Source organism: Garra rufa, chromosome 22, assembly GCF_049309525.1.
Source record: "Garra rufa chromosome 22, GarRuf1.0, whole genome shotgun sequence".
NCBI classification, from domain to species: Eukaryota; Metazoa; Chordata; class Actinopteri; order Cypriniformes; family Cyprinidae; genus Garra; species Garra rufa.
Genome location: NC_133382.1, coordinates 14,445,012 through 14,472,077, shown reverse-complemented (window position 1 = coordinate 14,472,077; position 27,066 = coordinate 14,445,012). Strand labels below are relative to the sequence as shown.

The 27,066-nt window shown below is 37.8% G+C and overlaps 2 protein-coding genes across 3 annotated transcripts in view; one reads left to right on the top strand and one right to left on the bottom strand.

Moving 5' to 3' along the window:
- Positions 1 to 8,000, bottom strand: part of becn1 (beclin 1, autophagy related) — a 68,106-nt gene extending 60,106 nt beyond the window's left edge. The window contains exons 1-3 of the mRNA XM_073828603.1: positions 7,879 to 8,000; positions 6,937 to 7,047; positions 6,636 to 6,732 (exon numbers count right to left, since the gene is read on the bottom strand). The gene's annotated coding sequence lies outside the window, so the exon portion shown is untranslated. The remainder of the gene's footprint in view (positions 1 to 6,635; positions 6,733 to 6,936; positions 7,048 to 7,878) is intronic.
- Positions 8,001 to 9,715: 1,715 nt separating this feature from the next.
- LOC141297359 (ADP-ribosylhydrolase ARH1-like) overlaps positions 9,716 to 27,066 on the top strand; it is a 56,140-nt gene continuing 38,789 nt past the window's right edge. Inside the window, exons 1-4 of one of the 2 annotated variants that reach the window (XM_073827776.1) lie at positions 9,716 to 9,872; positions 16,469 to 16,577; positions 22,354 to 22,462; positions 22,570 to 22,668. In XM_073827776.1, coding sequence (XP_073683877.1) covers positions 9,865 to 9,872; positions 16,469 to 16,577; positions 22,354 to 22,462; positions 22,570 to 22,668 — 325 coding nt within the window. In that variant the 5' untranslated portion in view covers positions 9,716 to 9,864. Of the gene's footprint in view, positions 9,873 to 16,448; positions 16,578 to 22,353; positions 22,463 to 22,569; positions 22,669 to 27,066 lie in introns of those variants that run through there. The other variant, XM_073827775.1, reaches the window with a different exon arrangement.

Genomic DNA, 27,066 nt, shown 5'->3' with positions numbered 1-27,066 from the left:
TCTTGGTTTTGTAGTTAGCTATAGGACATTTTTCAATTTTTATAAGCAGTTTATTCAGTGTAGTGAAGCCTCTCACAACATCCATTAAAAAACGGCCTCTGGTTGACCAGTTGTTGTTTTTTTTTTTTTTACTTTAACTCTTATACAATAAGAATATATATTTACCATATCGCCTAGTCTTCATTTTCATCAATAATGTTTTGTTTGAATATCAGATATTCGATATAAAGATTGATTACATACATGAACTTTTTTAAGAAAAACACGCAGCACACGTCGTGCTTGTCGTCACATAATCTGACCAATGAGAATAAAGTGTGTCGTCATCAAGGCTTTCGCAGTCGGTTTTAAGCAACTGCAGCGCCTGACCTCTACTTTGCGCCTGACCTGTTACTTTGATGGCACACGTGATCGAAAGGCGGCTGCTATGGCAAGCCAAAAGGGTCAGAATTACGCTATAGATGAAACGCGTTTACATACAAAACGCCGTTAAATACGGCGTTTTGTATGTAAACGCGTTTCATCTATAGCGTAATTCTGACCCTTTTGGCTTGCCATAGGCTGCAGCGCCGATCAAAGTCGGACAAATGATCTTACCAGAATGCATTGTTTTGTAAGGCGGCAGCCGATTTCTTTCGGCGCCGCATGAAGTCGAACGCACCTATTATGTTTACAGATATCTCAAATCCGATTTCTTACTAGTGCAATTATATTTGCAGATATCTCTAATTGTCATTCTGACTAGTCAAATTATAATTATCACTCGTCAAAATACAATTTGTCCTATCTTTAAATATATTTATGGATAGTCTAAACAAAGGTTTAAATGCTAAAACGTTGCGCTGACGCGAGAGCGTTTCGAGAACAGCCGGCTTGCTCAGTCAGCGCAGCATTTCAGAAAGGACTGCCCCAGGCTGTGATGACGTCACAGCTTCTCATGATTGGCCATATTCACCACATGACGATGATCAAGCGTGTTTCGTGCATAACAAATCAATTTGCATGCCATTTCGTAAATAGTTTACGATCTTTTGACTGCAGTACATTTTATTCCCTTAAATTCTTTATATTGGATTTGTGCATAAGTTTATTATTGTACTTTTTTCATACAGACCACTTATAGTATTCAGCTGCATATTAAAGTAATATTTTTTATGGAATAACTAAAATGTCACAGACATTTAATGTAATGTGGTCAACACTGATTAATGCTGAAATCTGTAGTTGCTGCTTCACTTGCATGTGCTGCATTTCTTCCGAACAAAAAGGTATTTCTATAGCTTCCAATTCATCTGCAATAAAGTAGGCAAACGCCACGTGATCTGCCATGTTTGAGGGAGCAACGAGATCTCCAACGTGTCCGACTTGACGGCTCCGTTTTCAGCTCCTTTCAGCATGAGCTCGAACACACCTCTAACGTTCTTTTCTAAAATGTTTTATTTTTTAATCTAATATCATGTGGTTATGTGTTTAAATTCTGCATGAATATTCCCAAACACTATGACAGTGCGATCTCTGTGTGTGATTTGTGATTGTTGTCATATTACTATAAAAATATAAAATACACGTTTGTATTAAAGTAAAAATGGATGATAAATACGCCTTTCGTATGGAATTAAAAAGCAAGCACTTTGAGTGTTTTGTTCATCGTATTTATTTTCATATAATAGCAATAGAACTTAAATTATATCAGGTGCGTTCGACTTCATGCAGCGCTGCGCAGACCGATCGGCGGCTGACTTGAAGTAGTGCATGCCGGTTAGAAATTTTGTCCGACTTGAACCGGCGCCGACGCCACGTGACGTTCACGTGTGGCATCAAAGTAACGCGAGAGCGTTTCGAGAACAGCCGGCTTGCTCAGCCAGCGCAACATTTCAGAAGGGACTGCGCCAGGCTGTGATGACGTCACAGCTTCTCATGATTGGCCACATTCACCACATGACGATGATCACGCGTGTTTCGTGCATAACAAATCAATTTGCATGCCATTTCGTAAATAGTTTACGATCTTTTGACTGCAGTACATTTTATTCCCTTAAATTCTTTATATTGGATTTATGCATAAGTTTATTATTGTACTTTTTTCATACAGACCACTTATAGTATTCAGCTGCATATTTAAGTAATATTTTTTATGGAATAACTAAAATGTCACAGACATTTAATGTAATGTGGTCAACACTGATTGATGCTGAAATCTGTAGTTGCTGCTTCACTTGCATGTGCTGCATTTCTACCAACAAAAAAGGTATTTCTATAGCTTCCAATTCATCTGCAATAAAGTAGGCAAACGCCACGTGATCTGCCATGTTTGAGAGAGCAACGAGATCTCCAACTTGTCCGACTTGACGGCTCCGTTTTCAGCTCCTCCCCGACTGCTTTCGGCTAATCTCGCCGATCGGTCTGCGCAGCGCAGCATGAGCTCGAACGCACCTATTAGGTGCGTTCGAGATGCACTACACTAGCCTGCCGCCGGCTGGCGAGAGCAGCCGCTTGCAGTCGGGGGAGGAGTAAAGAGACGGCCGTCAAGTCGGACACTTATAGAGGATGAAACTGTATTCCAAACATACACAAAAAAAGGAATAAAGAAAAAGAAGAAATGAAACTACATAAGATAAATAAATAAAAGAAAAAGTTACCCTATCATTTATTCTATAGGCTACAATCTTTTTGCTTTTTTGTTGATCATATGTGACCCTGGACCACAAAACCAGTCTTAAGTCGCTGGGGTATATTTGTAGCAATAGCCAAAAATACATTGCATGGGTCAAAATTTTAGATTTTTCTTTTATGCCAAAAATCATTAAGAAATTAAGTAAAGTTCATGTTCCATGAAGATTTTTTGTAAAATTCCTACTGTAAACATATCAAAATGTAATTTTTGATTTGTAATATCCATTGTTAAGAACCTAATTTGGACAACTTTAAAGGTGATTTTCTCAGTCTTTTAGATTTTTTTGCATCCTCAGATTTCTGATTTCAAATAGATGTATCTCAGCCAAATATTGTCCTATCCTAACAAACCATACATCAATAGAAAGCTTATTTATTGAGCTTTCATATGATGTATAAATCTCAGTTTTGTCAAATTTAACCTTATGACTGGTTTTGTGGTCCAGGGTCACATATCAAGTATGTGAGTTACTTTAATGTAATGCAATATGACGTTTATTATTTGTATCTTGGTTTTGTAGTTAGCTATAGGACATTTTTCAATTTTTATAAGCAGTTTATTCAGTGTAGTGAAGCCTCTCACAACATCCATTAAAAACGGCCTCTGGTTGACCAGTTGTTGTTGTTTTTTTTTTTTACTTTAACTCTTATACAATAAGAATATATATTTACCATATCGCCTAGTCTTCATTTTCATCAATAATGTTTTGTTTGAATATCAGATATTCGATATAAAGATTGATTACATACATGAACTTTTTTAAGAAAAACACGCAGCACACGTCGTGCTTGTCATCACATAATCTGACCAATGAGAATAAAGTGTGTCGTCATCAAGGCTTTCGCAGTCGGTTTTAAGCAACTGCAGCGCCTGACCTCTGCGGCTGCTCTCGTTTTGCTCTCACGTAACTTTGATGGCACACGTGATCGAAAGGCGGCTGCAGCGCCGATCAAAGTCGGACAAATGAGGTGCGTTCGAGATGCACTACACTAGCAGCCCCTTGCAGTCGGGGGAGGAGTAAAGAGACGGCCGTCAGGTCGGACACTTATAGGTTTCCGTAGTGTGCTGAAACATTTTTCTTAGCAGTATACTTTAATTTTAACTCTTAAACAATAAGAATATATGTTTACCATATCGCCTAATCTTCATTTTCATCATTAATGTTTTGTTTGAATATCAGATATTCGATATAAAGATTGATTACATACAGGAACTTTTTTAAGAAAAGCACGCAGCACACGTCGTGCTTGTCGTCACATAATCTGACCAATGAGAATAAAGTGTGTCGTCATTAAGGCTTTCGCAGCCGGTTTTAAGCAGCTGCAGCGCCTGACCTCTGCGGCTGGTCTCGTTTTGCTCTCACGGTATTTTGATGGCACACGTGATCGAAAGGCGGCTGCAGCGCCGATCAAAGTCGGACAAATGATCTTACCAGAATGCATTGTTTTGTAAGGCGGCAGCCGATTTCTTTCGGCGCCGCATGAAGTCGAACGCACCTATGATCTTACCAGAATGCATTGTTTTGTAAGGCGGCAGCCGATTTCTTTCGGCGCCGCATGAAGTCGAACGCACCTCCTATGTTTATCAGCAGCACAGCACGTGAGTGTGAATAACGCGATATCCGCCTTTGATCTCGTTGGTATCTGTTCCGCTTCATGAGCTCAGAACTGTCCGTCTCGACTGCGCTAATTTCACTCCTCCCCTCACTGCAGCCGCCTACTCTCGCCTACTTTTCAGGCGAGGCTAGGCGCATCTCAAACGAGCCTATGCTCTTGCGGTACTTTGATGGTATACGCTGATCATTCTGCGCAGCGCCTATGCATCTCGAACGAGCCTATAGGCTCGTTTGAGGTGCGCCTCCCCTCGCCTGAAATGTAGGCGAGAACCGGCTGCAGTAAGGGGAAGAGTGAAATAAACCCAAGACGGACAGTTCTGAGCTCTGGAGGCGAAACAGATACGATATCAAAGGCAGATATATAGTTATTCACACTCACGTGCTGTGTTGCTGATAAACATGATATAATTTCAGTTTTGTTGCTTTTATGAAAAATAAATATGATGAACAACACACTCAATGTGCTTGCTATTTAATTCCATCAAAGGCGAGAAGACTGTGTATCTTTCTGCACAAGAGTTAATCTATAATTAGGGGTACATGTCATGTCCAGCAACTCTATTATCAATTTGACTAATTTTTCAATAACTTTTCACTTCAAGCAATGATCACTTTTATAGCTATCAGTGGACATTTCTAATTCATTTAATACAAAAATCCAACAGATACCCATCTTTTATCTTGCAGAAAATGGCATATTCTATACTGGAATTTGGTAAATGTGAGGTTTTGCTCTTCAGATTAGCTCTAAAATACATGTCTCTGTATATATTTCTTATAAATAATTGTACAACATAATCATTAAATTATAAGAAAAGTGTTTTAAAAAATATTGTGCTTACGCATCTACAATAAAACATCCATTTTGTGTATGTCTGAGAAATCGGTGTCTACTGTGTTACCCCTTATAAAGCAGAAATGGTTTGTTCCAAAATCACATGTAGATCATCAGGTGATGTAATTTCCTTTTTTGGAGGGAAATTTGAAGACAGTGTGATGAGTCATAACTTCTCCTCTTCAATAATTTACTTGTGTCACATGTTGTATTTATAAAAAAGGTCATATACTAACTAGTCCAAGGTCAGCAGTTTGCACAAGGCCCTAAAATGTTACCCATAATGTTACCCATCAACTGTAACAGTTGACAAAGATTAACACGGTTGACAATGTTGGTAATTTATTGTCAATTTATGCTCACACTGAGTGTTGTTGATTAAAAAAATATTTACAAACAATTGTCATTACACAGAAATTACATAGGAATTGCCTAAAACCATGAGTTGCATTACATTGGATAAACTTAACTGATCTAATCACAGCCACACTTTCTATGAGCTCAGTATCCATAATATTATATACACTATATATTTACATTTGTCAAGGGGTTATAAAGCAGAATTCCTCGTGATTGACTTAAGCCTATATAATATTATAGATTTGACATATATTTATATCTGCTTGGTCATGACTGATGAAAAAGAATGGAAAAAGTTAAGATAAAAAGGTTTTATCTTAAAGAAAGTTTTCTCTTTTTCTTCTAATGTGCCCTGTCAACTGTGTTATTCTTGTCAACTGTGTTGCTTTGTCAACTGTGTAATGTGTGTTTTTTATGTCATAAATCTTTTAAATGTGAGCTAAACCATCAGAAAAAAGATGGGGATATCTTTGGAGATAGAAGTCTTGAGTAAGGATGATGAATAACACTAAATTTAGCTTACTGTGGATTTATGTTAAAGCAAATTTCCAGCCGAACGCGCAGCCTTTCATCTTCATTTGATAATACTTTTCATTCAGTGTTTGCGCAGCTTCTCGCCAAAAGTTATGACTGATAACATTGTCTTTATACTTGGTTAAACTACAGTTGTGGTACTGATATTGCAGTCTCTGTCTCTGAACGAGGGAACGAGATGATTTTCACATCATTTGGTTGAAAAAATTCTAGCCTACCACATCCAATTCTCAAAAGGCCTTATTTCAATGACTTAAAAAAATTATTTTTTCACTAACCATGCATAAACGTTGTTTTCTCAAAAACACAAACATGTACATTCATGTTGCTTACATATTATTGTAGCCCAATTTGTGCTGATTACAATGTCATCAAACTTTAGTCATTTATGTTTTTAAGATACTGAAAAAAACACAAATGTCAGGGCATGTCAAAACTTCTTCATGGCCCCAAAACACCCTCGGACCCCAGAGGGTTAAGATGCAGGTCACATGCAAAACATTAATTTAAAACAAAATGTATTTGAAATTATTACTTATCTCATTTAAACCACATTTAGAAATGTGTGCACATGCAACAGACATAGAGGCAGAAAATAATACCATAATTTTCCATACCATCTCATTTTCACCAAATGGGACTTGAATCCTTAACGAGGGGAACAACGACACATTCTCTTTTGCTAGTCCAAGTTTTTCTGTACCAGATGGATAACTGAAAAATCAATTCAATTAAAGAATACAGTTGCAGAAATGGCTTTAACACAAACATTGACAACTATAAAAAAATCTGACTTTACATTGGTACTTCAGACTTTTATTTATTTATTGAATTATTTATAATAACTTATTTATTAAATGTATAACTTATTTAAATAGAATTTAAACAAATACACCTTACATATAACTATTTACTCACAATCCATGTTTTTCTACAAGCTCTTTGTCTCATCATGTTCTCTCAGGATTGTAGGGGCTTTTTCTTAAAGCGGTGTCAGCAAGCTAGTTGTGGTGCCAGTCCAAGTTGCATCTGTTGAATGACAAAAAACATTTTATTTATTTAAAAGTTTACTTTGACCACTACTAATATAAAGAGTAAAAGACATTAATAGTTTGCCTGTAATGATTGAACACTTCCTTCTAATCGATACTGGGTGTTGCTTGCAATATAAAATATGAAATTTGTCAAGCTCCAGCACCTCTGCATTCACATCAGTGTCAATGAATTCTTGAAAATCTGTGTCAAAGCTCAATATTTGATCAAGAGATACTTGTTGAGACAGCTCAGTTTTGGCTGAGGCTCAGTATTTCAGCAAGTTCCAACTGTGAACAGTTTTCTCCATGTTTCCTTTTTGTCTAAAGACAGTTGCAAGCACTCTCTGTAAAACTGTTAACCGTAACTTGGTCCTCAACTTCTATCTAAATAAAAAAAAACATACATAACATATAACGTTGTTAATATGAACACTGCCGTATTCTTATTATAGCATCCTATAACATCTCGTACACTGCACAATGAGAAAATGAATAACAGTGTACTTAACAACAGTGTACATTTTAAATAGTCAGTGCATGACTCCCCACAACAATAGCGCACAAGTTTGATTGCACACATTACAGACATTGATGCACAAACATGTCTAAAGTATAAAGAAGGAATAAACCAGTCTTATAAACTCATTGATTTCGCTTAAACAAGTAAAAAAAAAAAATTATCTGCAAGAACAATAAACTGTAGTGAAATTTATTTACATCTCTCGACAAAAAAAGGTTTTTATAAAATGTTAATTTATAACAGTATAGTAAGCACATTTCCGGTGTCCGGTACGTGTCTCAGGCTTGCCCAGTATCGTCAACTCACTCATCAGAATCCTCACTCGGTAATCCTCGGCAAACTTCGACAGTTTAACCGGCTCATTTGGTTCTTTTTGAGTTCTCGGTGACTCTCGGGAAACTTCGACAGTTGGTCGAACGGGCTCATTCGGCTCTTTTTGTTTCGGACGTGCTACTTCGGATTTGCGTCCTGCGACCTGCGTCATCAACCCGGAACTAAAGTTTGATTCGGTTCGACATGGGCTGTGTTAAAATTTACATACTTGCTTACTGCCCAGTACACAGTGCATACTGCCTTTTTTTAAGAATAGTGTGTGAAACAGTATACAATATTAATTCGCAAAGCTGTTGAGTTTGTTACCTTACAAACAAATGTGCTAACGGTTCTTTTTACAAAGGCTTGCTAACTAGTAAACAATGCTACATTGCCCAGTTGAACTCATTTCATAATTGTTTTTCATAAATATTTTTGGCAGTTACATTAAGTGGAAAAAAGCAATATATTCTAGTTACACTAAGTGAAAATAATAAAATAAATTCTGTTTACAGAAACAGATATTTATACTTCAGCACTATATATATATATATATATATATATATATATATATATATATATATATATATATATATATATATATATGCCCAGATAGCACACGCACGTCTGAAAGATGTCTGTTAAAGATCTCTTGATCTGGATAGCATCTGCTGTGTACAAATGTCTTGCAGTTTAACATACATTCTAATTCATAAACATCTTAAAGACATCTAAAAGACGTCTATTTAACATCCAATAGACGTATTGCAGATGAGCAAACTCCGTCTTGAAGATGTCTTGCAGATGTAAATGACATCAAATAGAAGTCTCAAAGATTTACGTGCTATCAGGGTATATACATTTTATTAGATGAATGCCTAATAATTTAAGTATTATTTTTATTTATATATTGTATTACTGCAATATTATTATTTAACATCTTTGAAACAATCAGTACTGTATACAGGCTATAGAGATAAAGGTGACGTCATGTGCCGTAGAGAATAAATATACAAGTGTTACATTTATAATTACTATTCCCAGCAGGAACCCCGATCTGTAATGCTCATCACATGTTTAGTAGTGTTCTTTTAATTGTGGGAAATTTGAAATGTGTGTGTCTTTCCACTCCGAAGATATCCGGAAAAGTTTGTTTTTCCAAGGTGAGATTTTCATTTTACCACGTCCCTTTTACAATGAACAGCTTTTTTTTTAATGATTGTTAAACTTTTAAAAATTAATAGACATTTTATGACATTGTGTCATGCAAGGTCTTTTCATAATCTAGAGAAACATGTAAGTATGTCAGTGGGGAACGGTTGAGACAAGTATAGTAATACCAGTAAATGATAAACTTATGGGAACCCTTTTTCAGGTCCCTATGGAAACAAACAAACAAAAAAATGCTGAAAGTTTTGAGTGATGCGTTTGGTTAGGGGAAGGGTTATAGAATATAGAGGTATATTATCTTTACTGTTATGTTTACATTTGTACTGTTTGCCATATCTTTTCTAGCTCCTATTTTGTTCCTATATTTGTTCCTATTTTGTTTAAATGAATCTGATTTAAATAACGCAAATGAATAAATCTGAATTTAAAACAATTTTTGCAAAACTGTAATTTTATAATTTTTTTTTTAACATTTGCAATAAATGGTTAGCCAGCTTTAGAGCATTAAGAATGAGTGTCTCAAATGTACCATGGTATTGTATCAAATGTAGACTATATGGACAACATACGAGTACAGGAATAGTAAAAGTAGTATGGTAGCATGGCATTTCGTACACAGCCTTTGTGAACCGCCTCTCCGGATCGACTGGGTTACTTCCTGAGAATCGGTTCAAAAGAACGATTCGTTCAAGAACGGAACATCACTATAGTCACTTGAAACAACTGGTAAATATAGTAGGAGTAGAGAGTAAAAAGTTTTCAGCCACTTCCCTTTGATACCAGGCCATTGAAGCTGACGCGACATTCAACATGGACTGGTAAGTCACATGCGCTGTATTCTTATTAAATTTGATATGAGGACCTACAGTCGACTTACAGTCGTAGTAGTGTCGCACTTCCGCTGTCTCCAGAAGTCGGAATAGCAGTTTCACTTTCGCATCGCTCAAAATGTCAGTATTTAACGTACGGTATTAGCTAATAGATGTCTCCGAAATCTGTCTACTGGTCCGCCTGTTCAATACGCAGAATTCACACTCTATATATCGAATTATTTTAACTAGTTTAATCTAATTTGTGGTGTCAATCGGCAGTTAGCGGCTGTATTAACCTTTTCCATATCTTAGTTTATAATAAAGGTCAGGCAAGCCGAGAAGCCTCGCAGTTAGAGTGAATGGTGAAGCTAGGATTGATAAACCATTTATTGTCCAGGTGCATTTCAACTTTTTTAAAATGTTTTTTTAGAAAAAGTAAGAGATTTTAAAAGTGCACTTTATAGTAATATCAAATTAAAGTTTTGGGAGTAATTGTAATATTAAATATAAAGATGTACTTAAGTGGTTCAACAAAAGTGTAAATTTTCATTTAATTACAATTTACATGTAATTAAGTGTCCAAAAGCATTACATTTAGTTGCACTTTTAAATAGATTTGTAGTACAAAGATCTGACAGTGACTTCACCTGTGCTCTGATCTTATTAGAAACTGAGAGGAGAAGGTTAATACAGCTGATAATACAATTTTCACAAACCAAAAAAAAAGTCTAGCTTAGCCACTAGCTGACACCGACACCACAAGTTAGATTAAACTAGTACAAAAATCTTTATCTATATCTATATCAGTAGCGTACCACATCTGCCACAAAAATGGTATTTATTGTTTGAATTTCTTAAAAAATTTAAAGCTGAAACCTTGTTTCATATCAGAAGTAACTTGCTCTGTCTTGTATGTTGGCGTGTTGTCAGATCCCTTTTTGTTCCACAACGTATTTTTTACTGCATGAGAACATGATGTGTAGCGTGAGAGCAGCATTGTTTGTCAGACATAGCAACAGAAACTAAGGAGGGCAGGTTTTTGCAGAGGGTCAGTTGCACAACACTTGCTGAGATGCTTTCGTAATCCAGAAAAAAAAACTATCGTAAACATGTGCACACCCTATTTGAGCACATTTTAACTTTTTATGCTTTTTCCTATAGACAAATGTCATGAACTAACTTAAAGTTAGAACACACAGTGGCATGGTGGTTGCAAGGCCAGGAAAGAGGCAGAAAAAAATCAAAATTCAAAATGTGAAAATATCAAAGAACTTGACATATGTTGATCAAAAGTGTAGGAAGAGACAAGCAGCAGAGATAACACATGGAGTCTGAGAAAACAACAACAAACTTGCGTGATAATCAGTGTAGAATGAATGACAATACAATGCTAGTTGACAAAACGGCATTTATTGTTTTCATGGCAGAAGTAATAAATTGTTCCGCATAAACAGAAAGTGGGAAGTACTGCTGGGAAGTACTCGATGGGATAACAGTTGAACATATAAACGAGATTCTGAAAATGCACGTAAATAATTCACAAGCACCATGTGTGGTTGGTGGATCTTAATGGTTTTTATTCTAATACAGTGGAATGCGAGAAGCTTAATAGCCAATGGACGAGAGTTTAAAAAGTCATAGATGAATTAGAATATAAACCACATATAATCTGTGTTCAGGAGTCTTATTTAAAAGTTCATTTGAGTTTTTTAGTTCACGGTTATACAGCTATACGTAGGGATAGGTTAACTGGAAATGGTGGAGGGGTAATTATTTTATAAAATAGGATTAGTTCTCAGAAAAGTGAAAATAAATTCTGTTCTGAACAGAAAATAAGAGTAATTAACTTTTATAATCCATTTAAGAAGTTAAGCAATGAAATGATAAGTAATATTGGAGGTACAGGAAGTAGGGTTATATAGATTGGAGACTTCAATGCTCATAGCACTTTATGGGGAAGCAGAAGTACAGATACAAATGGTAAAGCTGTGGAAGAATTTTTAGATTTAGAGAAGATAATATGTATTAATGATGGCAATGCAACAAGAACAGACCTGGCAACACGGAATAATTCCATTTTAGACTTAACTATGTCTCAAAATCTGTCTAGAATTAGTGAGTGGAGAGTACTGAGCAATCCAATTGGAAGTGATCACTTCCCTATTATATGCAAATTAGGGGTTGAAGTAGCCATAGCAAATAAGGAATTCTTACCTAGATGGAAGTTCAAAGCAAAAGATTGTAATGTTTTTAAGGAAAGAAGTGAAGAAAAATTGCAGAAGGCTATGATGTTGAGAAATGGGCGAATTGTTGGGGATTTAGATTCTCTATAAGTAAAACTCATGTAGTATGTTTCTCAAGAAAGAAAAAGAGACCAAAAATAGATCTAAGAATGTATAAACTGGTGTTAGAACAAGTTACAGAAATCATGTTCTTAGGAATAATAATGAATTCTAAGGTAACATTTGGATTGCATATACAAAATAGTAAATAAATGTATAAGAATATACGGTGCTTTAATAAGATCTACAATTGATTATGGAAGCATTGTTCATTCTTTTGCGGCAGCATCGCAGATCAAAAAGATTGAAAGAATACAATCACAGGCTTTAAGAATCTGCTGTGGAGCTACTTCTCCAGTAGCGTCAATACAGGTGAAGATGGGAGAGATGCCTTTGGTAATTAGGTGGCTACAACTTAAAATGGTTTATAGGGTATCAGTGAAAGGACAGAAGTGTAGTCACCCTGTAAAAGAAGTCCTTAAGAATTGCTAGGAATATGAATATTCACATGTAGCCAGTTTTGGTTGGGAGGCAAATGATGAAGCAAAAAAGAGTGAAATCAATGATTACGAAATTAATCCAACAGTAGCTGTATCACCTATATCTCCCTGGTTATTCCAGATGCCATTAGTTAATTTTCAATTACTGGAAGAAATGAATAATCATTAAAGAAGGACATCAAAAGATGTGTTGGTGAATCAGTATTTAAATCAAGAGTATCAGTACTGTACTCAAATATATACTGATGGTTCAAAAGATCCAGAATCTGGGAATACAGCTGCAGCAGTAGCTATTCCAGAAATGGACTTTAAAATAAGTAAAAGACATCTAATTTTTTATATGTTTACTCCTCAGAATTGATTGCATCTTAGTCTAAAAAATGGAAAATCTTACTTGAGACAGGACATTCTAATAGAAATCTTCCAGACTCTGTACAGAATTCAACATCTGGGAGTTAAAGTCTTCTTTTTATAGATTCCTGCACATGTGGGGGTTGTAAGAAATGAAATAGCAGACGAGTTGGCAAAGAAAGCTCTAAAGTATCCTAGAATAAATGTTAATGTCCCTTTAGGGAAATCTGAAATGAAGGGGTTAATTAAAAAGATAGTAAAGAAAAGATGGCAAGAGATATGGACACAGGAAGAAAAGGGAAGACATCAGTATGAAATAAATAATGAGGTAGGAAGTGTGAGACAGGTTTGTGGCAAAAGAAGGGATGACAATAATTTCACGACTCCGTATTGGGCACACTGCACACTGTAGCCTATCTGTCTAGATCTACAATTATAATTTGTAAATAATACGATTTAATTACAATTTATCTATATATTTACTTTTATTTTCTAATTATATTTGATTAAAGTTATATTTTGCTCCCTATAGTACTACAATACAATCTTGCACCCATTTGACCAACATATCGATTATTGGCTTTCACATATAAAGAATTATTGGTTTATCGGTATCAGCCAAAATTTTCATATTGGTGCATACCTAGTAATAAATATAATTTGTATTTCAAACTGACAGAATTTGAAAACTGAGCTGTGTTATATATACAGTAATATAGGCAAACTTAGGTAAACAAGTTGGAGCCCCCTTCAACCTTTAGAATGTTTTGTTGCTGTTTTTAATTAAATACATGTGAAGAATGAAAGGTTGAATGCACGCCACAGACATTTTTTTTTTTTTTTTTGCGGAGTAGTAGGTGGTGGAATTTATTCTCAAAAATACTTCAATGACTTTAATTATTGCTACGACTTGCTTTGACTTGATTCTCATATTACAAATAATCAGCTATACACAGCAGTATTTTAAACATGCAAAGCCACAAGTCATATTCATCATGTTTATGTTTTTGTCTGCTTGACAGGACCATATAAACTTGTGTATCTTGTATTAGAGCAACTAAAATTTGGTGCTTTAAGTACAATTCTCTCATACTGACCACTGGATGTTCAACATGGCATCTCATGGCAAAGAACTCTCTGAGGATTTGAATTAGATTTGTTGCTCTCCACAAAGATGGCCAAGGCTATTAGAGGTTCAGTAACACCCTGAAACTGAGTTTCACTGCAGTGGTCAGGGTCATACAGAGGTTTTCCAAGATGGGTTCAATTCGGAACAGGGCTTGCACGGGTTCATCAACGAAGTTGAGTACTTATTCTGTGCGTCAGGTGCAGAACCTGGCTTCAGATGCATGACTTTTGCCAGCATTGCTTAAAGGTTGCAGAAGTAGGAGGTCAGCTTGTCAGTGCTCAGACCATACGCCACCCACTGCAACAAGTTGGTTTGCATGGGTCTCATCCCAGAAGGGAGCCTTTTCTGAAACTGGCTCACAAGAAAGCCCGCAAACAGTTTGCTGAAGACAAGCTGTCCAACAGCATGAATTACTGTGTGAATGCATATAGGCATATTATCGATACTGCCCTACAAAGGCTACATGCAGTAACTATGCCAACACTGAAACTAAGAAAAATGCCTTTAAAGGTTTTACACCAGCCAGTCAAACATGTTGTGGGTAGATTAGTGTTAATGCATTCATGTAATGACTTCTTAGGAAAACATTTCTTATAGATAAAAACCATGACAACTGATGTGACCTTTGACCACCAAAATGCAGATACTGCACTCTGCCTTTGGATAACCTGAAACAACTAAAACACTATTGCAAAAGCAAAGTGCAGTATCTATAAACTAAATATGTTCAACCAACTTTCTTGATGTGTCTCTTGCTACATGTTGATTGTTTTTAATACCTTTAGTAGTTATTTTGATGTTTGCATGATGTGAATATTAAAACTGGTCAGTAGTAAGCTTCAAGAATAAGAGTTATCTTATCGCAATGCTCCTTTCACCTCAAAGGGTGTTTTGCTAATTTTATTTAATTTTAATTGTATTTAATTCATTAATTTTGCCTTAAAATCAATTGCTTTAACAAGTTACAAAAAAACTTTAATTTGTAAAAAAAATTAAAAAGTTAAAAATATACACAATATAAACAAAGGAAGTACAACAAACACTAGTGTGTGTAGGCTATTCTCAAACTTGTACATTTCCAGTTTATGTTAATTAATGAAATGGGCTAGTATTTATATGGCAGGTGATTGGCTGAGGGTGAAAGGGCAAAGAGAACAAAGACACATGGGAAATTAAGTCCAAAATATTGAGTGACAGTCAGTGTGGTGAATGGGCGACCTCCGGTGGTGAACCGATGAAAGAACACAGGCAGAGTTTGTAACCGTCTAGGGCTATGCCAAACAGGCCCTTGCGAAGTATTGTTTTGCTGTAGTGGACTCTACTGAGCATTTTCCATAGTCTTGCTTTACTTGGATATTTCTGTTTGCTGGTATTTTGACACTGCCTGTTTTGGCCATGTTGTTTTTATTAAAGCTCGCACTTGGGTCTATCTTTGTCGCTATGTTGAGTCCCTGTTACAATTCCAGAGTATATGATTCAGTTAATTAACATTATCCAGCGAGTTATTCTTTACTCTTTAGTCTATTAAACTGCTTATGACTCCCCTGTCCTTAATTTATTTTCTCCTTTTGAAAACGTTAGAAATTCTACATTTTTTGTGCTTGTTTTTAATATTAGTGTTTCTGCTGATGCTTTTCAATAAAATGTATTATTTTTGTTTTGTATGCAAGGAGGGAGTGATTATATATAGTAAAAAATGGTTTGTTCAGTTCAGTGGTGTTGTAATTGTGTAAAAACAGAAGTATAACAGTAAATAAATATTGGTTCTGCATATCGGTTATCGGGCACATAAACATGCAAATAATTGGAATCTTATCGGTTATAAAAAAAAAAAAAAAAAAAAATGCACTGGTCGATCACTAGTAGAGATGGTATTATCTGTTGACCTGTTTGGGTGGTAAGCAAACTGATATGGGTCCAGTATAGACAAGAGTTCACTGCAATTCTCTCAGTCCTTTTCCTTAATGGCACTGCTGAGAATGTTGCTGTTAAGTCATGTTTCCATAAAAAATCATGATGTTGCATTTTATAATGCCTTTGTGTGCTGTCATCCAAAGCCACAATTTCTCAATTTTGTTCAGCAAAGACAGTACATTTGGAAGAAGGATGCTCGGGAGAGATGGTTGATGCGGATTTAGCTTTAGTCTAGCTCTAATGCCACCCTGCTTACCCCACCATTCTAATACCACAATGCCCCCCCCCCCCCTTTTTTTTTCAATAATGTTACCAGTATCATTGTTAAGCTTAAGTAAACATATTGTCCAGTCTAGTATTGTACCATAAGTGGTAATATTAAGAATGTGTTTATAATAATGTTAAAATGAATGAATGTTCTTGCAGTACTGTGAAGCATTACACAGCAGGCATGCTGCTCAGTGGTGTAGGAGATGCTCTGGGTTACAGGAATGGAGTGTGGGAATTCAACCAATCCGGCCCTGCCATTCACCAGGTCAGACATACAACAATTCTTACTGTTAAGATATCTTTGCATTAATATTTTAATATTTTTTAAATATTGTATGTTTATTGTTAATAGCTAGTAATTATTGTTAATATTTTAATATTTAGTTTATTGTTGGACATATATCTGTATTATAGAGGAATATGGTTATTGTTAAACAAATATTGGCACATTTCTTGAAGGAATATTTTAGCTTAACAGCTATATGTGCAGAATGTTTTGCATGCTATCAATTAAATCATTTACACATGTCAGTTAGTCGGTCTGTCTTCCAATTGTGATGTAGGGCTGCACGATTAATCGAAGGAGATTGTCACGCAGATTTTGTCAGTAAAGCCTGTTGTGTAATCAGTAGTGAATCTCCAGCACCTGCTTTCATATGTAGCAGCATGTACTACACAGAGCCGTAGTTCACTGACAAGCTACGCTATATCGCGTCCATTATCACAGACAATAAGGCTAGTAGGAAGGTTTTAGGGCTAGAAAAAGTAAAAGTGTGTGAGACCAGAGACAGTCCGAAGGGCAGGACTGTATATTGATAAGCCATAATCGCGCAATAATGAAATCGAAAGAAATCGTTCTGTGATAATGACAGCTGTTTGTGTAGCTTCTCAGTAAACTACGGCTCTGTGTAGCAAATGGTGCTACATCTGAAAGCATGTGAAAATACCACATTTAAGTGTTTGAAATAAATCCTGTGAGATGATGTGTCTTCTTACACAGAATAAGGCACACAACATATTTCATAGTATTCTAAGCTGTGATAAAGGCATTGCATTATAAATATACTTTATTATAGTGAAAATTAACCATATAACTCAGATAAACCATATATTGTCGTAGTCGTGTGTTTATTAGTCAGTTTAAATCGATGAAAGCAGTTACATATTCTGTTTATTCAGCTGAAATGAAGTAAATTTGTGCATGTTATGACCTGGCTCAAAATCACAACATAAAGAGGACGCAGAATTGATATCAATAAAGATAAAGTATTTTTTTTAACACAAAAAAAGTCTAGGGAAAACAACACAAAATCAAATCAATAAATGATTGGAAATGGGATTCTCAAAAAGCTGTGGAAGTGTGGAAGCAAAATGGGAACACAAAAACCAGGAGCTTCTTAAACGGGGTGCCCACCAAGGAGGAGTCTCTGACCTGGAACTCTCACCAAAAAGAAACACACAAAAAAAACAAAAACAGGGCAGGGATGTAACCCCTCCGCCCTCAAAATATTAAATAATCTATTATTTAATAAAAACAATATATTAATATCCATAACTGTAAATATAATTAACATGGTAAATTTGTAACGGATAAGACTGCAGAAACAAACTCAACCTCATTAAGCGCTGGTTGGTGTTGCAACTCCGCTGTAGAAAGACCAAAGGATTGTGGTCAGTTAATACTCTTAATATGGATGGCCACTACTCAAATAAACTTCAAAATGCTGCTTCCTTCTCAATTACAGAGTAGTTTCTTTGATGGAAAATAAACTTCCTAGAGAAGAAAGAAACTGGGTGTTCAATACCTCTATCATCATCTTGCAGGAGAACGGCCCCAACACCACTATCACTAGCATCAACTGTCAACGAGCCTCAAAATTCGGGGCTGCCAAAACAGGAGCAATCAAAAATGTGTCTTTGCACTATTAAATGCCTGCTGACAGCGATCAGTCCATACAAAATCAGATTTTAGACTTAACAAATCCGTAATTGGACTCACTACAACTGCAAAATTGGGACAAAAGCGACGATAATATACCATCATTCCCAAAAACTGTCTCAAATCTTTTCGTGTAAGAGGGACAGGGAAATGGTCTATGGCCTCAACTTTTGCTCTAATTGTCCGAACATGACCCTACCCCACAATTTTGCCCAAATAGGCAATGGTTGTCATGATTAATCAGGCTGGATTCGATAGCGAGTGAACAATGCCGTTTATTTTGAGAAAAGCAACAACAGATAGGACGTAGCGTGAGATGGTTCCAGCACCATGCAGCACAGGGACGCGAATGAGCAGCCAATCCTCCGAGGAATAACTCCAGGGCAGGCAAAGATCACAGGAACAGGACCCAAGAGAAGGAATCCGGGAAAACGGGGAAACATAAACACAACCACATGCGAGGACTAAGACAACGATCTGACAACACAAGGTGGAAAACACAGACATTAAATAGCTTAGCCAACAAGCCACAGCTGGCAACAATCACGGTAATGACAACCACACACACACAGCCTTGACACACCCACACACACCCACACAGACAAACATACAGAGAGAGAATGAACCTGTGAACCCATGAACCGTGACAATGGTGGCCTTGGCAAAATTACACTTGGTTAAATTAACCGTCAGATTAGCAGCCAACAAATGGTCCAAAAGGGCTCTAAATTGAGCGACATGACTACCTCAGTCAGAACTATACACCACAATATCGTCCAGATGCTGATATCACTTGGTTACCCAATCACTGAAATGTAGAAGCGGCATTTTGCATCCCAAAATCCATAATGTGATATTCCCATAACCCATCTGGGGTCACGAATGCCGAGATCTCCTTTGCTCTGTCGGACAGGGGAACCTGCCAGTAACCTTTCAAGAGATCTAATCTGGTTACATACCTGGCAGGCCCCACACAGTCAATGCAGTCATCCAATCTAGGCAAAGGATAAGAATCTACTTTAGTCAAAGTATTAACTTTACAAAAATCCATACAGAACCTCATAGATCCAGCAGACTTGGGCACCAGAATACAAGGAGAACTCCAGGCACTTTGACTTGGTACAGCAATGCCATGTTTGATCATTTAATCCAATTCTTTACTCAAAATTGCACGCTTTTCAGGACTAACCTGATATGGATGTTGCTTCAATGGAACAGCACCTGAGACATCAATATCATGCACAATAAGTTTAGTTTTGTTAGGAACATCTGGGAACAATGGTACATAGGAGCGAACTAGCTCTACTAGGGCAGACCTTTCAACCTGAGGTAAATAAGAAAAATAAGCCTCAAGATTCAGAAGAATTTCAGAGTTATTCAGTCGAGGTGCAGGAACCATCACTTCACTTGCATCCTCTAAACTGGCTGGAACACAAGTTAACATTATTGTCCCTAGCCTCAGATCTTCCCTCTATAACAAAGTATCTCTTCAACACATTGATATGACACAAATGACTTTGTTTACATCTGCATGGTGTAGAAATTACATAGTCAAGATTGTCCACCTTGCGCTCAACGGTGTAAGGCCATAAAAAACATGCCTGCAGTGAAGAACTATGGACAGGAAGCAAAGCCAAAACTTGATCTCCCACAAAAAAGATCACTTTTTACCCCGCTTGCCATACCAAGACTTCATCTTTTTCTGTGACACAGTAAGGTTAGAATGAGCAATTTCGCAGGCCTTGCTAAGCCGACAGCGAAAATGACTGATATAGTCCAGCAAATTAGGGGATTCTGATACATCGGCCAGCCATTTTTCCTTTAACAATTTCATAGGTCGATGAACCTGATGTCCAAAAACCAATTGAGCAGGATTAAAACCCAAGAATCCTGCACAGCTTCTCTGGCAGCAAAAAGCAAGAGGTGCACACCCTCATCCCAGTCCTTCTGAAACTCAAGACAATAGGTTTTCAATATTGTTTTCAGGGTCTGATGAAACTTCTCAAAAGCTCCCTGTGACTCCGGATGGAAAGCACTAGAATAACAATGAGAAATACCTAACTGATCCAAAACCTGCTTGAAAACTCTAGACATAAAATTGGACCCTTGATTGGACTGCACAGTTTTGGGAAGCCCAAACAGAAAAAAACCTCAGCAAAGCTTGCACTATTACAGGGGCAGTTATCTTCCTTAAAGGAATGGCCTCGGCGAAACGAGTTGAAGCACACATAATAGTTAATAGATATTGGTTGCAATGCTTGGTTTTAGGTAGAGGGCCAACACAATCCACCAAAACTCTACAAAATGGCTCCTCAAAAGCTGGAACAGGATGCAAAAGAGCAACAGGTAAGGGTTTGGTTTGGCTTACCAACTATCTGGCAAGACCTACAATAAGCCACAACATCCTTCTTAAGACCAGGCCAATAGAAATTTTGCAATATCCGATTATAGGTTTTATTTATTCCAAGATGTCCTGCCATGCTACAATCAATTAAGAATCTCTTCACGAAAAACCTGAGGAACCACAATCTGAAAAACATCGCCCCAGTCATCTTGCCTGGACAAAGAAGGAGGACGCCATTTTTGCGTCAAGACCCCTTCTTTCAGAAAATACGCCGAAGCCAACTCCTTCAAACCCTGTTCAGTGCTCAATTCATCAAACAAAGTTGTTAAAGCAGGATCTTTACTCTGCTTCACACTGAGTTGATCTGTTGTAATCGGATCTCATCAGAAGGATTATCCTTAGATGTTTCTAACTCTCACAAAACAACCCATCTAATCTTCAAAGGGTTACCAGACTTGGGGCCTGAAAAGCGTACCGCCAACAGAGATTAAATCTCCACCCAGGATACCTTAAAAAATAACAAACTAACAAAACAAACAGTATTCCGTTGGAAGGATTGACTAGCAACCCAGCTGGATCACTCTACCTAACCAGGGGTTCTACAATAACCTGATGGTTGTAATCTTCTTCCACACTCCACTCTTGAAAAACCATGAATAAAATGCCAACATAATTGATCCCAGACGAAGCCCCAATTTATGTTATGACCCGGCTCAAAATCACAACATAAAGAGGATGCATACCATAATTGGTATCAATAAAGATAAAGTATTTATTTGAAAAATTAACAAGTATAGGGAAAACAACACAAAATCAAATCAATAAATTGGAAATGGGATTCTCAAAAAAGCAGTGGAAGTGTGGAAGCAAAATGGGAAGACAAAAACCCAATCTTACTCTTCAAACAAAGAAACCAAAAATGTGTGGCAAAATCCAGAAGCTTCATAAATAGGGTATCACAGGTGTTACTCCTTCCCAGCACAGCAGTCCTGCCCACCAAGGAGGAGTCTCTGGCCTGGAACTCTCACCAAATAGAGACACACACACACAAAAAAAAAACAGGGCAGTGGTGTAACAGCGCATTAAATTTGAGTAAAATTTACTCAAATTGAAGAAAATTTTACTTTATGCCAGATAATTTAGTAATTAGTATTTACTATTTTACTCTTTTCTGTTATATTTGACTCTTTTTATTTGACTATTTTACTCAATTTAGAGGTACAAGAAATTACTACTTTTTAACTCTGTTCAGAGGAAAGTCAAATTTACTCTGCCACAATTTACTTCCCCTTCAGAGTTGTTTGTCATCAATTATAAATGAACTTTAAAGAACAACTATCCAGAGTTAATTTCTAAATTACACCATTTATGTTTTATTCTCAAAAAGCCCTAAAAATATACATTTTCAATCTGAAAATAAAGTCAACAAACTATACTTGAGCTCACAATTTTATTTTTCAAGCTCCTATTTAAACAATATTACACTTAATTCCCTTGTGATCATGATCACTTGGTGGTTTCAGCATCTATATCATAAACAGTGTTTTGCAGAAAGCTATACACAATGGTTAATTCCTAACAGTATGAAGTTCCTAAGACTAAGTGAGCTTTGAAAAGCTCATCAACACAGGCCAGTGATGAGCTTTTCAGTCACAGACTAAAACCTTAGGAATTAGTGGTTAAGTCAACAGGCAACTGTAGATCACCATTTTAAGATAAATGTGTGTGAAATCATCCTAATCTATTGTAATATACTAGGAAGTGCGAGCGCTAGGGGGGCTGAAAAAGATATCTGTGAATCTTCCTGATTGGCTAGTAAGTGATGACACCGTGCTTCACTTGGCAACCGCTGAGGCTCTAGCAACAGGTTGGTCCATCCACTTGGGGGTTTGTAATGCTGAATTTCAGTTACTGAATTATGATACTGATTATTCTAAAATGCAACAAATATTTTGAGCTGTCATTACTTTGCAGGAAAAGCAGATGAGGAGCTACTGCATGAGGTTGCTTTCCAATATGTGAAGGGAATGAAGGACATGGAAATGAGGATGCCAGGAGCTTCAACTATTAGAGGTATACAACAACATCTAACCAAAACCATAACCAATAATATTCTGCCCTCGCATGTACGACGTCTGATTTGTACGGCTAGACAGATAGTTAACAGCAATGAAGACAAACTGCAGAAGTCTTGTTGAGGATTGATGTCTTTTCTTTTGTTTCCTTTTTTTTTCTTCCTCAGTTTTATTTCTCAAGTTCTTTCCTCATTTAAGTCTGTAAGACTGAAAGAGTAAACAGAAAATAAACATTACAAAAGTGTAACTCTGTTGTCTTTTTTACACAAACTACAGATGTTCTTATTGCATAGAAATTAAACAAACATCCTCAGTAACACAAAACTATCTGCTAGACTGTTACATGTATAATCTATATGAATCAACAGATGTAAATAAATCAACTAATTAATCTGAGTCGAAGCGCAGAGGCTCGTTGCTGAGCAGATAAATCAGTGAGTCAGAAAACAAAAGACTTCAATCTAGAGCATATGCGATGAAACTAATAAGAGTCACAAACGTAATAACACACATTACTTAATGTAAACATATACATCATACAGAAACCACAATTCTGACGAAAAATTACTTACAGACAAAGATTTGACCAAACTCTGTAATGACGCAGACTCGTGGGTGATTTCAGCGCTGTTGCTCGGCTCGAACACTAGGTCCGTCACTAAAACGGGTCCGACTAGGAAACGAACTAAACGCCGAAGGGCGGAACACTCCTCGCCTGGTATATTATTATACTACTATCAACATCTTAATTACTCCAAGATTAATCAACCAAACAAATATACAATCAATCACTAATTACATTTATGAACAGTATTATTACGTATCAGAATGTCCATCACTTTATGAGTCCTTAGACATAAGAAAAACAAGATGGGTCTGATGTAAGTTTTTGTTGTTCCTTGCCTCACAACTTTAACTTCAACCTTGCGGACTTTGTTCTTTGCTAGGCAATGTCTTTACCACAAGTCCAATTGGCCAGTCGTTCTGTTTCGCCTGATTGTCTTTCATCAGAACTACATCATCTACTTGTATGTTTGGCTTGTCATCAGTCCACTTGTGACGTTTCTGGAGAGTCACCAGATACTCCTGTCTCCAACGTTTCCAGAAGCTCTCTGCCAGACACTGCACTTGTTTCCACTGATTTTTGTGAAGAACCTTATGGGTTTGAAAGTCCACGAACATCCCTGCTTGTCAAGGAAACTTGTCAGTTCTGGATCACTGATGCTGAATTTTAACTCTTTGCACGCTCCAATAAAGTTTGTGCCTCTGTCGGAGCGAAGCTGTTTAGATGACCCACGGATAGCAAAGAATCTGCGTAAGGCATTTAAAACTTGAAGTGGACATGGATTCTAACACTTCGATGTGTGCCGCTCTCGTGCTCATGCATGTGAATAACACTGCCCATCGCTTACTTTCAGCACTACCTCCACGAGTGCGCCGAGTGACAATGCTCCATGGTCCGAAGACGTCCAGACCGACATGGGTAAAAGGGGGTTCTGAGGTGAGTCTGTCAGCTGGTAGTGGTGCCATTTTCTGCTCCATTAACCTCCCTCTCAGTTTTTTGCAGGTCACACAGTTATAAATGACACTTGACACCAGCCGTTTACCTCCCACTATCCACACTCCTGCTGACCGGACGGCACCTTCAGTAAAATGACGACCTTGATGGAAAACGTCATGGTAATGTCTCACTATTAGAGATGCGATGTGATGAGTTTTGGGCAGTATGACAGGATGTCTCTCGTCTCTGGGTAAGTCAGCGTTAGTAAGGCGTCCTCCAATCCGAAGGAGTCCATCCTCGTCGATGAAGGGATTTAACTTTCTCAGTGGACTCTTTTTTGAGAGCTGAATCCCATCTCCCAAACATTTTAACTCTTCTCCATAGAACTCTTGCTAGACACAACGAATGACGACTGTTTTAGCTTGCCAACGTGCATCAACTGCATCCACTTTTTGGGTCTTGGAGTATGTTCTTGTTACTTGAATAAGTTTTGTAATGGCTTGCAGTAGTCTCTTCCAGATAGAAAATCTTTCAAAGCGTGCTGAGCTGAACTGACCTTCTGTAGCTTTGGTGTAGTTGACAGCAACATGGGCTCTAACTTCAACATCAAGTTCTGGGTCAACAAGATCAAAGCTGTCGCTTTGTGGAGGCTCACTTCTGCTTTTCAAGAATTCAGGGCCTGAGAACCAGTTAGAGGCTCTGAGGATGTCTACAGACGTGGGTCTGGTGGCGTGATCTGCTGGATTCTGTTCAGTGGCAACATACTGCCATTGTTGTGAATGACTTGATTTCCTGATGCGATTGACTCGGTTGGCAACATACACATGAAATCGTCTGGAGGTGTTATGGATGTACCCGAGAACAATCCTGCTATCAGTGAAAAATCTCACGGCATGCATCTCAATGTCCATCTCGCAGCAGATTGTGTCCGCCATTTCGGCTGCCAGGACAGCGGCACACAACTCTAAACGTGGAACTGTATGGGCTGGATGTGGCGCCAACTTCGCTTTGCCCATAATGAATCCTACGTGGCACTGGTTTTCATCATTGGTGACACGCAGGTAGGCTACTGCAGCGATAGCCTGAGTGGAAGCATCAGAGAATAAACAGAGTTCTCGACTTTGAGATGAGACAAGAGGGATAGGCACATACCTTCTCTTGAAGTGTAGCTTCTCTAGTTCCAGAAGAGACTCTTTTCACAACTTCCAGGACACTTGCTTGTCTGATAGGAGAGGATCATCCCAATCATATTCTTTGGACGACAGTTCTCTGATGAGAACTTTTCCTTGGATTGTGATGGGAGCCACGAAGCCCAGTGGATCATAGAGGCTCTGAGCTGTTGACAAGATGCCTCTTTTTGTGAACGGCTTCTCCTCTTGGGATACTTGGAAACCGAAACTGTCACTCTCCAGATTCCATATCAGTCCAAGGCTCCGCTGAAGTGGGAGTGGATCTGCACTAAAGTCTGCACTTAAAGGTCTTTTAAGTCTTTTGCAAGGTCCTCTGGGGCAAATGCTGTCATGACTTTGCTGCTATCGGAAGCGATTTTGTGGAGTTTTAAGTTCGATGCTGCTAACATTTTTTGAGTCCTCTATAGAAGATCAATTGCTTCCTCTTCTGTCGGAACCGACGTCAACCCGTCGTCCACGTAGAAGTTCCTCATGACGAACTCCTTGCTGTCTGTGCTGTACTCATCCTGATGCTCTTGTGCAGCTCTCCTTAGACCATAAATGGCAACTGATGGTGAGGGGCTGTTGCCAAATATGTGCACCTTCATTCTGTATTCAGTGATGTTATTGTTCAAGTCGTTATCCTTGTACCAAAGGAACCGCAAATAATCACGATGATCCTCTCGAACAACAAATGCGTAGAACATCTGCTGAATATCAGCGGTCACTGCGATGTTCTCTTTCCTGAAGCGGATTAAGATACCCAGCAGGGCATTGTTTAAGTCTGGCCCACTGAGCAGCACGTCATTCAGTGACACACCGTCCTGTTTGGCGCTTGAATCAAAAACAACTCTTATTTGATTTGGTTTTTGAGGATGATAGACCCCGAACAGAGGCAAGTACCACCTTTCTTGATGTTCCTCGAGTTCAGGTGCTAGTTCTGCGTGGTCATTCTCAAATACCTTTCTCATGAACTCCAGAAAGTGTTCTTTCATGTCTGTGCGTCTGTCTAGAGTTCGTCTGAGAGATACGAGTCGTCGCAGAGCCATCTCTCTGTTGTTTGGAAGACGACGGCGGGGTTTGCAGAATGGCAGCGGTGCTACCCAGCTGTTTGCCTGATCCACATAAACCTCTTTGTCCATGATGTCCAGGAACGTTTGATCATTTACTGACAGAGCTACATTTTCATCATCAGGGTGGCTGTCGAAGACTGTGGCTCCAAGTTTTTCACCAAGTCTCCTCACCTTGGAATGCGCAGTCCAGACTTCTTGGTTGGTGAGTGTTTTTTCGGTTAAGTGTCTCTTTCACTTGATTTTGTTAGGACAGGGACTTAACATGGATGTCCGTCTATTAGGCAGAGTGTGTGTCTTGTACACTCTGACACTGGGTGGTTTGTGAGCCCGGTCTAGACATACATCTCCTATGATAACCCACCCGAGATCAAGACGTTGAGCGTAGGTGTCTTCATGGTCTCCGTTATACTGCTGCCTCACTTTATGCACTCTCAAAATGTCTCTTCCTAGCAGGATAAGGATCTGAGCATTTTCATTAAATGGTGGGATCTTATCTGCTACATGTCTCAGATGGGGGAAATGGTGACCAATTTCGGGTGTGGGGATTTCGGCTCGGTCGTCTGGAATCATTTCACACTCAATGAGAGTTGGAAGCTTGATCTTGATCTTTCCATCATAGGATTCCACCACAAAGTTTGTTGCTCTTCTCCCTG